At 54.3% G+C, this 16,707-nt stretch overlaps 1 protein-coding gene across 1 annotated transcript in view; it reads right to left on the bottom strand.

The window, feature by feature from the left end:
- VIPR1 (vasoactive intestinal peptide receptor 1) overlaps positions 1 to 11,077 on the bottom strand; it is a 30,716-nt gene extending 19,639 nt beyond the window's left edge. The window contains exon 1 of the mRNA XM_090284572.1: positions 10,905 to 11,077. Within this exon, the coding sequence (XP_090140698.1) occupies positions 10,905 to 10,982 (78 nt within the window). The 5' untranslated portion in view covers positions 10,983 to 11,077. The remainder of the gene's footprint in view (positions 1 to 10,904) is intronic.
- Positions 11,078 to 16,707: the final 5,630 nt, after the last annotated feature.

The following is a 16,707-nucleotide window of genomic DNA, read 5'->3' as shown; positions in this document are numbered from 1 at the left end:
TTTACCACTTGGTATATTGAAAGTAACATGGCTCTGTTATGGACAGGATATAGTTATTTGTATAACTGTTGAAAGGAAAGGATGTGGGACCTCAAGGAAATGTGCTGTGGTCCCTCTTAGGGGTCACGTGCTTCCTCTCTTGCACATAGGGTCATCCAGACTGAAACACCCCAGATGCTCTGTCTGAAGGGATCTGTGGCTGGCTCAGGCACGGGAAGAGGGGTGGCCAGATGGATCCCAGAAGCGGTCTCTGGAAAAGGAACCTGGGGACTGGCCACTTCAGGTTGTGTCCCACCATCTTGCTTGCCTGGAGCATGCTTTTCCCCCAAAGTCCGTCCTCAGCCCCCAGCAAACAGGGTTCATTCTGCCTTCTGGCCCCTTCCCAGTCTTTCCTGCCTCTCCTGCCCGTTCTCACCTCTTACCTTCCACAACATGGATGGTCGTGGACATCTGTTGTTGCTGCTGTCTACCACCCTCTGCCCTCCTCGGGTGTCATGTCCTCAACTCTACCTAGCAAGCCAACTCCTTCCCCACTCCTAGTTCATGGGTTCTGATGGTCCCTCTTCCAGGGGATCAACATGTGATCAGACTTGAGCCTGTCAGAACATTCCTGTCCATGGTGTCCGGCACATGGCCCAGGTCAGGCTATTCAGAGTCAGGAGGCTCATTCCTGGGACTCTGAATTAAGCAATTAGGCAAATGGATTTGTTTTTCCCCACTGGACTGGAAACCTCAAGGGATGCAGGCTCTAGAGCTACTACCATCATCTTGTCACCAAGTAGAACACAATGACAAAGGCGACACAGCTAATGGCAGCATAGAAGGATGGAGAAAAGTTGGGTCCGCTTAACATGTTCTGAGCCCCTGAGTGCGGCCATGCCTGAAACCAGCCCTGCTTCCAGCAACACGAATCAATACCTTTCTTTACCAGTTGAGCCAGGTGCATTTTCTGTCCCCGTGACCAAAAGAGTCCAGTCTTGTGCTCTGAGGACCGGACAACTGACACCCTCACTTGCTGGGCCTTCTTAAGCCAGGGCTGTGGTCATGCTGTTTGACCAATAACATTTCTCTTCTGATCCCTGAGCGATCAGAGGATTCCTGGCAACCTCTGTCTGCCATCCCAGAGTGGGAGGGCGTTGGGTCAACTTCTCTAGCCAGCCCTGCTACCCCCAGTGCCCCAGCAGCACAGTCATATAGCCCTTCCCGAAGGGCAGTTTGCAGAGGGGGTAGGAGTGCCCAGAGTATCCTGGGATTTGGGGGTGTCTCTGAATAAAGTGGGGGTGGTCTGGAAGATGAGCTCTGACTTCACCACAATGTACTTGAGTGCTGGGCCCCATCGGGAGAAGGGTAGAGAAAACAGAAACCCAAGGAGGGCTGAGGTCACCCAGCAAATGCACGATCCCAGAAGGGACCAAAACATCTGATCACCAGTCTGGACTGCATCAATCCTTCTCCACCACCTCGCCTCGGGGTATCTGGTCAACCATTGCCCTTTGGGGTTTGGGGCTATGGCAGCTCCCTCCAGCCCTTATCACTGAGGAATTCAGGCAGACTTTGGACTTCCTCTTCCACTTATTTCCCTATTCTAAACATCCTCATTATCCCTCTGGACTCCAGACACATAAAGTTGGAAAATTCCCAGCCGGATACAGGCAAGCCTGCTGATCCTTGGAAGGGTTCCAGGGTAGGATATAGCTGGGGCATGGACTTCATAGAGAATGGGTAGCAGAGATGGGAGGGCCTTTGAGGATGGGTAGGAGCTGGACAATTAGAGGTGGAGTAAGAACATTCCAGAAAGGAGGAGCCATGTGTACAGAAGCAGGAAGGCATGAAAATGCCCAGTACATTCCAGGTTGCAAGATGCCTGCTATGGCCGCAGCAAGGGGCCCCAGAGGCATCAGGAGACAAGCTGGGAGATACAAAGAAGGGCCAGGCCTCATCACTTCCTGCCTGGACTGGTACAGTCACTTTCAGCCCCAACACGTACAACCAGAGGGATCTTTATATAACGTGTATCCCCATCCTCATTCTCCTGCCTCAAATCTCTAATGGTTCCCATGGCCTGGGAGTCAAAGCCCATACTTCAAAACTGCCATTCAAGGCCTTTCCTAATCCCACCAATGTCTGTATCTCCCAACTTGTTGCCTGACGTCCCAGGTGGAGAGGAGAAAGCAGGGTTTTCTCCCAAGCCCCCACCAATTCCTGTGCTGGGCTTAAAGTCAGCCTGCCCTGACAGTTGGGTTTGAGGCTAGACAGTTTCAGGACATCCTGGGTCCCCAACGCCTTCTCTATGACAGGAGTTCCTGAGCCCAGAAGGGACCTAGGCAAGAGCGAGGGAGTCCACAGCATCCCTTCAATCTTGGTCATCTGTGTCCCCTGCCATGGTGTTGGCTGGATGTGGGAGGTGACTAACAGAGGGTTGGCAGGAGAAGCCTGTCAACCAAAGTTTGGGATTAACCAGTTTGTTAATTCCACCTGCTCAGCTGAGCCCCCTGCTCTCTATCCCCATTGCAAAGGGCTTGGAAGAAAACCCTACAGCCTCTCCTCTGCATATGGGGTTCCTGAGATTTGGGGCACAGGCTGGGGAGACTGAAGATGTGGGATTTGAAGCTGTTACATACAAGGGGCTCGGAAAGATAGGGTGGGCCCAGCACACATGCTGTGGGCCATACCCACTGCCCTCAAGGGCAGCCTGAGCGCACAGCAACTGGCCTTGAATCAGAACCCCAGTCTCATTGGGCCGGCAACTGTGGCAGGAGGAGCCGAGGGCGTCAGAGTCAGCGTGCCGGGCTAACAGGAGTCCTTCTGAGGAGCAGCTGGCCTCAGAAGTGTCTACAATGCAGCAGGCTGGATTAGGTGAGACAGGAGAAAGAACCTCCTGCCTGCAAATTACCAAACACTGGGAGCCGCCGTGGATGATTTGTGCTTCTGAGGTTTGTCAAAAGAGGGCTTTATCCTGTTGGGAATGGTTGGAGGAGGCTGGGATTGGAAAGAAGAGGCTAGGGGGCTCTGGAGTGTCCCCACTTACCATTTCCCCATTACTGTCTCCTATCCCATAATTTATTTAAGCTCAGGCCGATTGCAATAACAGGGGGACACTGAGGACCCAGAGAGAATGGCCCACAGGACCATAAGCCAGTTTCCCTGGCTTTCCCTTCATTTTGACTTCTGTGTTGGAGTCGGTAAGCAGCTGAGATTTTTGCATCAGAGGAGGCAGTGGCAAGAGGAGCAAGAGGAGCAAGAGGAGAAAGGAGGGGTGCTGAGTGTAGTGGGGGGACACGGGAAGGTGAGGTAGAGTATGGAATCCAGAAGTCATGAAAGAAGTTGAAATCGGACCTCATCTTATTGGGAAGGGACACAAGGGGAACTCTGGAGGATGGTCATAAGAACTGCAATCACTAGATCTGGGTGATGGCTACACAGGAATACACATGTGTGACAATTCCCTGAGCTGTTACTTCCTATTTGTGCATGTAACTCATTAAAAACTATCTTTAAAGTCCCAGGGCAAGGACTTCCGGCCAAGATGGAGGTGTAGACAGACATGCTGGGTCTCCCTCCACAACTAAGAAGGAATACAACTACCTCAAAACTAGAGACAACCAGAAGTTCCAGAAAATAAACCTGCATGGAAGTCCAACAAACAAAGATATAAGGAAGAAATACTCATCCAGACAGGCAGGAGGGGTAGAGCCAGGGTGGAGAGGACGCAGTGTGGTGGCAGCAGCAGGGGCTGCAGTGGCAGGCTGGTGGAAAACGCAGTCACATGTTTTAAAAAGTCAGGAGGGACACCTGGGAGCACTCCCAGTACCAGACCAGACTGCGCAGCCCATGGTCCCAGCACCAGGGAAAATCAAGCCTCATTGCTTCTGACTGTGCAGACCAGTGGGGGTTGGGGTGGAGGAAGAAACTGCCAGTCTCTCAGCAGAGTCCACTTGTTTAAAGGGTACCCATGGTCCTAGAACGTCCACAGACCCACCCATTGTGGGAACGACGGCCAGGGCAACAGCTAAAGAGGCATCAGGCCCATATGGAAGTGGGAGAAGGGCCTGGAAATGGAACAAATGCTGAACAAGTGGCATTGTTCTCTCTCTGACCCCTCCCACACACACAGCGCCACAGCGTGGTGAAACAGGTTGCCCTGAACTGATGAATACCTAAGGCTCTGCCCCTTACAACGTAGCAAGAGCAACAACTCTACCTAAGACACAAAGGCAAACAAACACAGGAGTCTGTCAGAATGAGAAGACAGAGAAGTATGGCCCAAAAGGGGGAACGGATCAAGGTTCCAGTGGGAGAATAGAGCAATGAGGAGATAGCCAGCCTAACAGATGCAGAATTAAAAACACTGGTGATAAAGATGTTCACAGGCTTGACAGATATCCTTAAGTATGGCAGACGAATAAGACACGAAGTGAAGGCTATGTTAAATGAAATGAAAGAAAATCCACACAAAACCAATGGTGAAGGGAAGGAAACCGGGGTTCAAATCAATGATTTGGAACATAAGGAAGAAAAAAACAGTCAGCCAGTACAGAATGAGGAAACGAGAATTTAAAAAAATGAGGAGAGGCTTAGGAACATCTGGGACAACTTTAAATGTGCCAACATCTGAATCATAGGGGTGCCAGAAGAAGAGGAAGAGCAAGAAATTGAAAGCTTGCTTATGTGAAAAATAATGAAGGAAAACTCCCCAAATTTGGCGACAGAAATAGACATACAAGTCCAGGAAGCACAGAGTCCCAAACAAGCTAGACCCAAGGAGGACCACACCAAGACACATCATAACGAAAATGCCAAAGGTGAAAGATAAAGAGAGAACCTTAAAAGCAGCAAGAGAAAAGCAGAGAGTTACCTACAAGGGGGTGCCTATAAGACTATCAGCTGATTTCTTAAAAGAAACTTTGCAGGCAAGAAGGGAGTGGAAAGAAGTATACAGTGTGATGAAAAGCAAGGACCTACAACCAAGATTACTCTATCCAGCAAAGCTATCATTTAGAATGGAAGGGCAGATGAAGTGCTTCCCAGACAAGATAAAGCTAAAAGAGCTCATCATCACCAAGCCATTATTATATGAAATGTTAAAGGGACTTATTTAAGAAAAAGAAGATCAAAACTATGAATACTAAAATGACAACAAACTCACAACTATTAAAAACTGAATCTAAAAAATAAAAACAAAATTCAGCTAAGCAAACCAGAATAGGAACAGAACCATAGGTACGGGGATCATTCGGAGGGTTATCAGCTGGGAGGGGGGAGGGGAAGAAATGGGGAAATGGTGCAGGAATTACAAAGCATAATCAGTTGGTACAAAATAGACAGGGGGAAGTTAAGAATAATATAGGAAAGGGTGAAGCCAAAGAACTTATATGTACGACCTGTGGACATGAACTAAGGTGGGTGGGATTGCTGGGGGAAGGGGGGGTATTGGGCAGAGGGGAGCAAAGGGGGAAAAAACTGGAAGTATTGTAACAACATAATCAATAAAATATACTTAAAAAAAAAAAAAAAGTCCCAGGGCAGCATGTGGCATACCGTAGCCACTTTGGAAGAAGCGGCTCCCCTTACTTAGAGAGACAGAGGAACCTAGTTAAGCCCACAGGGTCTGGAATCAGACTGTCTATCACTTCCGGAATGGGTGACCTCGTTGGTCAGGTTACCCCACCTCATCTGTACATGGGCACAAGGACAGGACCACCCTCTTCCAGGGTTGTGTCAAATGTCACATGTGAAGTACAGTAGGAGACTACTAAGACGTTCGCAGTCATTGCCAGAGCCCCAGCCCAGCCGCTCATGCCAGGCTGGCCTGTCATCACCAGACCCTAGTCTAGCCAGAGCCTAACACCCTGCATAGGGTCAGGCAGTGGGAATGTCCCGCCTGCTGACACGTGGCAGCTGTGCCCACCAGAGGAGAGGTTTCCAGTCTGGGAGTCCCCCTCACTCCATACTGTAGTCATTTCTCTTCCTTGCCCTGTATTTTTACATCCTTTCGCCAGTAGTCTGAATCTTCCCCTCTTTGCACATCAATATTTCGCCAACCACATCTCCCTGTGGGGAAGGCGGGGCTCTGGCTGGTAGGAGAGTGGGATTCGAACTAGCATGTGTACAGAGGTGGTTAGTGAGGAAGAGGTGGAGACACAGAGGTGCAGGTGTGGGCTTGGGGCAGAGAACTTCCCATAGCTCAGACTGGTGCCAGGACAAGGGCTTTTGCTACCAGAGAAGCCATTCAGCTTGGGGTGAAGCCTGGTCCCATCTAAGGGCTTTTCTTGCAAGTTTTACTCAGGAGCATGAAGTCTTCCAGGATTTCTATGCAGAGGATCCTGGTGGGAATGGCCAGCAAAGCAGGGTCAGCAGGGACTCAGTTTTACATCCTCTGCCCCTGGAAAGCCACCTTGGGCATCTCTAGGGAAAGAGGACTCAGTTTACAAACATGGTGTCCATGGGTGGCGTCGGTGTTGGGAACACCTGCCGAGGGCTGGGTACCAGAACAGGGAGCCACAAAACACAGGGGTTAGTGGGTGACCTCTCTCCCTCCTCTGATGACCTGCTGCGCAGGAAGAACTTGTTTTGGAGAGAGTAAGAGGCACTTCCTGAGAGATATGGACTCACATCATGACAGGGGTGCATAGAAGGACGGACCTGGCCAGGGAAGCCCGGCTCGAGGCTCTGCAGTCCCAGCAAGACACAGGCAGGACAGCTCTTTGCAATAAGACCAAAACCCCTGCTAATATCACCACTCATCTGCTTGATTCAATGCTTCCTGAAGAGATTGGAATATTAGATATTAAGGAACACTTTTAAGTTTGTTAGTTGTGATGATGGTCTCATAGTTCTACAGGAGACTGTCCTTTTGGTTTTAGAGATTCATCTTAAAATCCTTTGGGGTAAAAGGTCATGATGTCTAGAATTTCTCCTAAAATATTTCAACCAGAAAAGCAAATGATGCAAATGTTAATTTTTAAAGGCTAATAACTGTCAAAACCAGGAATCGGAAGGGAATGAATACTAGAAATTCCTATACTAACATTTTCCTGATGTCACTCCAAAGCAATGGGTATTTCCATGTTCATCATACCATTTTCTACTTTTTTGGGCATGTTTGAAATTTTCCAAATAAATAAACCCCGTAACGTGGTGGAGAGAGTCAACTGTGTTTCACTTTTTCTGAAATACACCTAAGGTGTGTGAGGGTTTTCACATACTGCACATTTTCCTGGGTGCACGGCCAGCGGCTTTGTGTTGGGAAGTCATGCAGGGGAGGCTGGGGTCTGGGAGGCTGAGAAGGGACAGGGAGAAAGGAAAGGGCTTCGTCTAGTCCCCTGGCCCCATTCCTGCATCCATAGCCAGAGGGACCACAGTGAGGGGCCTAGGCAGGTGGCAGGCTCCGCCCACCCAGGCTGAGCTACCATGGGGGGTGGAGGCTGCCCACCATGTGGGGAAGCCCACCACCTACCACCAAGGCCTCTGTGAGAGGAGCCATAGCTTCTCTGGGCCTGAAGCCTTCCCCCCGTGGTCCCCACCCCTGCCCCAATTCTCTGGCCACTTCATGAGTACACCCTCTGTCCTCAGGATGCCCACCAACCCTGGGGACTCCTGGGCAGATGGTGGCAAAGAAGGCTGAATAGGGGTCCACAGGGCTCCTGAGCTGGGGATCAGGAGGAAAGAATGACCTGTCACACAGCTCACTCAGCACTTTGTCTCCTTCAGGTGTCACGGGAGTTCTGACTGGAAGACCAAGCCCGTTTCAGAGTCCCCAGGCTCACGGGCAAGATTATGTCCCACTCAGGGGTGGAGCTGGCCTCCAGCCCAGGCCCCTGCCCATTTCTCCTGCACGGTGGGCCAAGGCTTCTCACCCTCCCTTTTGTGATGAGGAAACTGGGGTTCTTCCAGAGATCCCACGAGTTCTCAGGGCCAGCTGGCCATGGTCATGGAGTGGGATGAAGACCAGGTTTCCTGGCCCTGACTCGGGCTTCTCAAGGAAGCTCCAGAAATGTCTCGGAAGGCTGAGACTTGACGCACCAGGATGGGAGAGTGGGAATGTCGGACGGGAGCCCGCTCTTCCAGCACAGGCCCCGCAAGTCCTGGGCTGGCCACTGAGGTGGTCACTTTGCTTGAGGAAGAGGCCTGACCCAGCCTCAGCCATGCTTCCTAAAGCCCACAGGGGGCCAGGAGGGCCTGCGCAGCTGCGGACAGCCTCTGGAGAGGCAGAGGCAGATGGCTGGGGCAGGATGCCCGTGGCGAGGTGAGGCCTTCAGGAACAGGTGGTCAGCTACCTGCCTCACAGAGGAGTTAGAGGAGCCAGCCTCCCCCTACTCCTGGGCCATGCTGCCTCTGGGGAAACCTGGGGGTTTCCTCCTCCTTCTGAGGTCAGGCCCACTGGTCCTGCCAACAGAGGCTGTTTTATGATTTCAAGTGGAAGTTTGGCCCATTTTGTGGAACTCTTCAGGGCATTGTCCTGCCTCCTCCAGGGAGCCTTCCCTGACTGCTCCTCTCAGAGACCCGCTTCTGGGAGGCTGCACCCCACATCTGGGCTCTTCTTCACCTGGGTCACTGGCTCTGCACTTCCCTACCAGCCTAAGAATCTGCCTAGGGCAGGCTTGAGTCTGCCCCTCCTCTGTGACACCCCTCCCCCCACCATTGGGCTGGGCATTGCCCAGAGCAGTTCTGCCACCAGTGAGGAGCCCCTGTGCCTGCTGTCCAGGGGGTAGGAGCAGTGGAAGGCCTGACGGGTGGCCTTGGGGCGGACTTCCTCTTTGAGACACTGGAGGTTTTCTTCCCTTTTCTTTTGCTTCCCTGTTTAGAGATTTTTCCCGTTCCAGGCTGAGGTCAGGGCACCATAAACAGGAGTGATAAGGCCTTGGGCCTTCAAACTGAACTTTGCAGCTGCCATTTTATGACTCTGATAACTCAGCAACCGCCCCCCCCCAACCCCCCACCTTGAGTCCGGCTGGAACAGGATTGCCTGATGTTCATTAATAGGGGGAGCAAGTGGTTGGTGGGGAGAAGTAGAGGGAACCAGGGCCCCTCTCTCCAGCCTGCCCTCACCCAGTCCTGGCTGAGTCCCTTCTCCTCCCTCTGGGGGCGCAGCCCTGCACTGGGCTGTGGGGGACATGGATGGGGAGAGACCTCAGCCCTTGATCCCATGGGATGGTCAGAAGTGCCCAGGCTGGGAGGTGAGCAGGCCTGAAGGGAGGTGTCAGAGGAAAGAGGGCTGAGTGGGCTGGAGCAATCAGGGAAGGCTCTCCATAGGAGGAGCTGGTGTTGCGTAAAAAGTGAATAAGGTGTGGAAAGACAGGGCAGGATAGGCATTGGAGGAGCCAGACTTGGACTGTCCCTAGAGGTGGGGACACATGTGATCTAGCACGATAGGAGGCCTTGCTAAAACTGCTCTTCACTTGGGCCGAAAAGCCTCCAGGGGTTGGGGAATGGGGTGACAGTGGTGGTCCCAAGGTACCTGGCCCAGGCAAGGAGAATTCGAGTGGCCGGAGACCACGGTTGGGAGAGCCAGAGGATTGCTGGTGAAGCCTGGAGGCTCCATGATACCGAAGTGGCTGTAAGTGGTGTCCGAGCTGTGGCCTTGGGTCCTGAACTTGGTAGGGCTTTGAGTGCTCAGGAGGTGGGTCTCATGGATAGCAACAAAAGGAGGGGAAGCTCTTGTGAATGGTTATAAGCTCTGCTCCCAGGACAGGCAATGAGCTCCCCATTCCCAGGGCGTGCAAGGTATCAGTAGATGGAAACACAGATCCCTGCCCTGGTGGGGATGACAGTAAGGGAGGTAGAGGAGATTAGATCAATATAGTCCGCCCTCCCACCAGCCAACTTGGAGCTGGAGCCCACCTGGGGTTTAGGCTCTGCACAAGCAGCAATCCCCGATTCCTCAAGCCCTGGGGTAGGGCCAGAGAGAAAGTCAACCTCAGTCCAGGTCTGATTGGTAGGGGACAGGTGTGGCTCCAGTGTTGTTGGGCCTCACTTTGCCCATCTGTAAAATGGGTAGACGCAGTGAGTCTTGAGTTCTTCCCTGATCTCAGAGGGAGGTTATCCATGCATCTCCTGCCTCAACTGGGATCTGCCCTGCAGCCTCGGTAAGCCATACACAGACACACACAGGCACACCCACACGTGGGGCATGCTGGCACTGGTCAGGGGCATACACATACCCATGCAGGGATGAAGCAGAAGGCTGAGGAAGAGGGGGCCACTGCTTGTTGGCTGTTTGCTCCTTGTCAGCCTTCCCTATGCTAGTGGCTGTCCCTTCCTGCTAAACACCCCTAATTGCCCTTATTGCCTACCACCTTCCACCTTGGGCTCCCCATTTTCCACCTCTGCTCAGGGAGACGGCACAGGAAGGGCCTGCTTATCATTCACCTGATCCCCGAAGTCCCTTCCCAGGTCCTGGGGGTCCCCAGTGCTGGTTCTGCCGCTGAGACGTTACTCTTCTACGTAACACACAACGCCCCACAAATACCTCTAAACTGTCACAGCACACAAGGATGATCCTCACATGCTTCCTCCCGCCCACTGTCTACCAGACCGTCTATTTCAATCAACCACAGTCCCTAATCCTGCACCTGCTGACCTCGCCGCCTCACGCACACCCGCAGCCACAACACGGAAGGCAAGTGCGGAGCCCTTCCGCATCCACCGCTCCCCCCCCCCCAAGACCCCCACCGGTGTTCCAGACCGCCCCGCCGAGCGGGCTCCAGGCTGTGCTGGGAGGAACTAGGCGCGACCGAGACCCCTCCCCTCGGGTCTAGATCCGGTCCGAGGCGGAGCGGGGAGGCGAGACCGGGTGTTCCGTGCCCTTATTCCCTTCACAAAGGCGTGCGCACAGACAGCCGTTCTCCCACCGCCCCTACTCTACCCCAGTTGCCGGGAATCTAGGTGGCCCGGCGAACACTCACCGCGGGGCGGAGGGCGTAGGCGAGGGCGCCGGCCAGCAGGCAGAGCCAGCGGACCCGCAGCGGGCTCGGCGGGCGCATGGTCCGCCCTGAGCCAGCGCCGGGCGGCCCCACGCCAGCAATCGGCGGGCGGACGGCGCACCGCGCGGTCGACGGCGGGAAGCCTGGCACAGTGGAGCTGCTGCGGTGGCCCCAGCGCTAAGAGACACAGAACGGGGTTAGGGGCGGGCCCCGGGGGCTCGTCTGAAGGGCGGCGGGTCCAGCCAATGGATAGGCAGGGGCGGGGCCTCAGCGCAGGTGTGGGCGGGGCTGGGGAGCACCCCGCGAGTAGGGAGTCCCCGGGTTCCCTCCGTCTATCCCATACGTCAGTACCCCTCCCCTGGCATTGACAGGCCGTCGCCCCCTCGACTGCATCCCGGGAGTCTCTAGACCCTAACGCCTCATTCATCTTTGTTTGGCTCACGCCGTTTCCAAGCGCCTGGCTGCCATCTCCCCTCCGGCTCGCCCCCACAGTCCCACCCCAGGGCGCTTTGCCTGTCCACCTTCCGAGCCACCTCCCGGAGGCCTCTTAGCCAGCCTCCCCATTTCCCACTTGTGCGCCTCGGAGGGCTGGTGCGGGCGGGCCGGACCCCGATACAGGACTGGACTCTTCTTATTCCCCAGGTTGCCGGCTGCCGGCTTCCGGGCCTGCGCGTAGGGGGTCCTGGGCTGCAAGCGACTCGGAGTAAGTGGGGTGCGTTGTCTGCTCCATTTTCAATCATCCCAACTCATTCATTCCTCGCGCCGGACAGGCGGGTCGAGGGCAATCGAGGGTGCGAGTGAGGCCCGACTCTGGGTTCCTCGGTGCCCCAGGAGCCCAGGCGACCTGGCAGGGCGCACTCTACACCCGCTGACCCGCTTCAGTGAAGACTTCGTCCGCGCCCTCGCGCATTTCGGCGGGGGCACCTCCTGAGCGCGGCTGGGCCTAAGTTCCAGCGCCTCCAAGCGGGGAGCGGAGGTCTGCTCCCAGCGCGCGGGCCCCGACGGTGAGCAACCGACCTCAAACCAGGGAGCTCCTTCTCCTCCTGCTGCCGGCCCTATTTTATAGCCAGGGAAACTGAGGTCCAGAGAAAGGTCCGGGCTCGGGCCTCTTGCCTCGTTTGCAAGGCTCAGCAGGTCGGCCGCTGGGTGACTTCGGGTCAGACTGCCTCCACAGCTCGGGCTCAGAGCTGTTTTTTCGTGCCTAGAGCGCATCTTCTTGTGGACCAAGCACAGGCGACAGCTTTGCTTTCTTTTCGAGGGCTCGAGGGCTCGAGACGGTGCAATCGAGACTGGGGGTGGCGGCGGTGGGAGCGGCGGGGACAGGTGGATTGTAAATATGATAGAGAGATGCGGGAGGACGGTGTTAGTGGAGAGGCGGAGAGGGCCGCGCGTCCCCGGCTGTCTAGGGGGATGTGCGGCTGCTTGAAGGAGGTTCAACGCAAGGTGCTGGCTGACCAGCAAGTCTGTCCGAGTTCCCTGCGGACCCACCCAGGCTTCACTCCCTACAGCGCAGGAAACTCTGGCCATTGACCTTCCAGGGTGGGATGGAGTTAGGGAGTCAGGGAAAACCTGGGAAGGGACGAGCGCCCAGTCTCCCTCAATTTGGGGCTTTCTGCTCTCCCTCCCTTCCCTGCCTTCTTCTCGCCTCCCAATCCATGCCCCTTTCTGGCCCCCCCTTCCTCCTTCTCTTCTTTGCGCACTGGGGTACAAAGGTGGGTAAGGCAGGGACACCTGCTGTTGGAGGAGGATCTGGAGAGTTATTCTACTCCCCACAGTGTGATCAGTGAGCCTGGCTTAGGTCCTTTCCTACATTAGGGAAAACTGTAAGATGCCTTCGCCCTGACCATGCTGAGGTTTGGACCCGACCCCTTCCTGGAGGAAGTGTTTGAAAAATCACCAGCCATGTTCTCAGCCATCCCTTCTTCTGGGGGCCAGGTTAGGCTCAGGAGCCAGGGGTCTTTGCTTCCTCCTGTGACCCTAATGGTACCTCTTCTCAGGTCTCAGGTCTCCAGCAGGATCATGTCCTCACCATGGGGAGTTGTCTCTGCTGGCACAATGTCCTAGGAGTCCCAGATGAATGGCAGATCCATGGGCTTTGGCTCTCATAAACCTCTGTCCACTCTCCCTCTACACACACATACACACACATACACACACACACACACACACACACACACACCCTAGCCAGCTGCAGAAGGCTGAAATCCCACCATTACTGCTTGTGCCCCTGGCCTGTTGAGGTTCTGCTCTCTCTGAGGACAGGAATCATGGGGGAGCGGTGAGGATTGGGGAATAGCAGGGGGCCAGACCCCACTTTGGCATGTGACCTTCTGGGGAGGGGTGGGGAATCTTAAGGCTTCCAGTGTGGGATGGATTGCCTCTCTCCTGTTCTGGAGGGTGGTCCACAAGAAACCGTGCCCTTGGCTCAGCACTGCTTGGGTAGGCTGCAGGCGGTGAGAGGACTGGCAGGGCCTCCAGGTGCCCAGGTAGCCCTGGGCTCCCCAGAAGGAAGTGGTGACTGAGGAACAATAGTTGCCCTGCAGGCCCTTTACTTCTCTGTTCTGTCAGAATTACTTCTCTGTTCTGTCAGAATTGTTCTCCCAGGGGACCCGCCCTTCCTTACCTATGAAAAAGCGCCAAGTAAATTAAGAAGTGAGAGAGAAAAAAGAAAACAGCAAAACTAAACAAAACCAAGGCTAAAATGAACCACGTTTCAACCAATTGTTGCTGAATGTCCAGTCCTGGGCTCTGAGGCACTGTGGGAAGGGGGAGGTCAGCCATGGCTCACTTTTGAGGGGCCCTGTGGCATCTGACGAGGAGAAGCCATCTTGTCATCTGTCAGATGAGCTGGGAAGGCTTCCGGGTGAAGGAGAGATATCACAACCAGGAGGTGAGGAAGCAGGCTACTCAGCTCTGAGATCTCTGTCCCATCCCCCTACCCTGTGCCTCTGGCTTAGGGAGGGGACCACAGCCACACCCTGCTCTCTGTTCCCCATGTCCTCTTGCATGGCTTCCTCCCAGGGATATTCTGTTCTGAGATCTCTCCTCCTGGAGCCCTGGAACTGGCCCCCCATCCCTGGCCCAACTCCCAGAATCACAGGGGTACAGACGTGGAGGAAAAGAGAGAGAGAGGGACAGCCACTAGCCATCCCCCATGACATGAGGACAGGCACGACAAGCAAGGCGGGAAAGGATGTGTAGTTACTCACTTGGAGCCTGCCGGGCTGCCTGGCTGCCTGCCTCGTCCCCGCGGTGGGGGCCAGCCTTGCCTCCTCCTGTCCTTCACGCGCCTCCCTGAGTCACTTCTCACTCCTCAAAGCTTCCGGCTCAGGAACTCAGTGGTGGTGGCCAGGTTCTGCTGTGGCGTGGGAAGGGCAGCTGGGGACCACGGTGAGGTCTCGGTCTGCAATGCCAGGGCCAGGCAGGGACGTGGTCTGTGAAGTTGCTTCTTCCAGAGCGATGCACATAGCTGTGTGGATACAGACAAGCTCTGCCCTCTCGGGGCCTCCAAAGTGGAGGGGCTCACACCTTTAGGTCCTTACCCATTGAGTGAACTGGCAGCTCCAGGGAGATGAACTGCTCCCCACTTACTCGGGCTGTCCTTTCTTTGGGGCCAGTTCTTTCTGTGAGGAGTCAAATCTTATCTCCAAGTTTAATCCCAAAGTTTGGTGGGAGGCAGGACCGGCCCAGGCAGGTATTTAAAGAAGAAAAGTCCCCTTCATCGCTCTGTAACAGCATGCAGTGTATAGCATTCCTTCACTCCCCACGTATCATCATGTACACTACCTGGCCCGGTGACAGGCACTGGAGATGTCGCGGTGACTTAGACATGGGCTGCCCCTCCAGGGGAGTCTAGCACTGCTTGAGCGGGGCCCTGGGGCTGGGGAAGGGGGGGAGTGGGGGTGGACATCTTCTGGTGGTGCACCTGGGAAGAAAACAGAGTTCATGGGCGTGCAGGGGATGGAGGGAGAATTCTCCGGACTTGTCAGAGGGGAGTCGAAGCCAAGGACAGGCTCTGAAGTGGCCTACACCATCCCTCGGTCCTGGAGGCTGTGGCTTCGTGCTCTGGACGGAAGGTGAGGGAGTGGGAGGTGGATCAGTTCAGGTCCTCCAGTGAGCAGATGCTATGATGGAGTGAGGATTGTGGGAGTTGATTGCATGTCAGGGGAACCCTGTGAAAGGTGAAGGAGGAGAAAGCAGGGTCAGGCAGGGAGAACCTCAGACCTGACGCAGCTCTGACAGAGCCTCTGCCTGCCTGACAGTGAGCCCTGAGCAGAGACGGCACCTAGACTCCTGAGCCACCCAGGTGCGCTCGGTCAGTGGTGGGGCTGTCTGGGAAGAGCGGAGCCTCTGCCCCCTCAAATGCTGTGGTGGACCCTGCCAGTGACAGCTAGAGGCGGTCAACTCACTGCATCCCTCACAGCGGTGTGACAAGTTCTTTCCCAAGGCGAGATCTGAGGGATGCAAGTCTGTAGCTAGCCCAGAGGGCAAACTGAGGCACAGGGGTCATGCTGCAGTGAGTCGGGGACCCTTTCTCCCATTTGTGCTTCAATAACAGCCAGAGCCTCTTGGTCTAGTGCTTATGGCAGTGTGTGTGTGTGTGTGTGTGTGTGTGTGTGTGTGTGTGTGTTGGAGAGCATGTGGGGATATATGTCTTTGTGTGTGGGCATGAGTCAGTACAGGCACATCTGCTCCCAGCTGGGGTCTGAGGACAGGGCTTGGCCAATGTGTGTTGGGAGGAGGTGGAGTTAGGGGCAAGCTTCTGGATAACTCGGGCCAGAGAGAAGCTGAGTCTTGGGGAGGGCTCTGAGGACCACAGACAGCACCAGGCCACCTCTCAGAGTTCATTCCTGGGGCAGCGGACTTCCTGGGGATCGTGGGACACTTTCCACCCCAGGCAGAGCTCAGAATAACTCCACAGGAGATCTAAGTTCCGAAGCTCACCTCCCTGACTCCCAGCCTTGGGTTCCTGTGAATCAGTGTGTAGCTGACCTTGGGCAGAGATTCTAGGAGAGGAAGATAAAGGGGTGGAGTGGGGTGGACAAAACAGACATGGGATTTAAGTCACACAATCGATGCCATCTGTAGTTAGTGTGTTGTGTTAAAAATTTAAGGTTATCAACTGAAAAAATAATGGAAGTTTCTATGTGACTCCCTAACAACTAGAAGAAGGAAAAAGAAAACGCCGACTTAATAAAAGATTGTATGTATGGGGGGGAGGTTAGAGACAAAAATATATGATATGAAAAGAGAAACATAAAATCAGATATCAGGAATAATTATGAATATTAATCATTATAGACCATGTAAAAGAAGACTTTAAGGTGGAAAATTTAAGAGGAATAATTTGTATTATTGCTGTAGGTAGTTAACTAGTTATTAATAAGAAAGATAGCAGAGGGAATTAGGCATCTGAGCTTAATAAACTGGAGAGCATGAACCTGTTAGCTTCTCCAGGAAGCTATATCTTCACACCCCAGGACATGAGAACGTTGCTCCTCCAAGGGGATTAACACTTTTCTCTCCCCGGCTCCCACAGGTACCAGACTGTTGGGGGGTAGAAGGGGAGGTGCTTGACCATAGAGGCCTGTCAGTCTAACTAGGGGGTGGAGCCATCAAAAAGCCAGCAAACACTTGGGAAGTTGATGGTGATTTTGACAAAGCACCTGGTTCATTCCAAACCCCAGCTAATGAACGAATATAATCCCAGGGGACAAAGAATCCCAACCTCAGTCTCTCTCTCTCTCTCTCCAGTGCCCGCCCTGGAGCTGTTCTTTTGCGTGTT

Source organism: Furipterus horrens, unplaced genomic scaffold (genome assembly GCF_987537825.1).
Source record: "Furipterus horrens unplaced genomic scaffold, mFurHor1.1.pri manual_scaffold_7, whole genome shotgun sequence".
NCBI classification, from domain to species: Eukaryota; Metazoa; Chordata; class Mammalia; order Chiroptera; family Furipteridae; genus Furipterus; species Furipterus horrens.
Note: the sequence above shows the minus strand (reverse complement) of the source record. Positions and strands in the feature narration are given on the sequence as shown.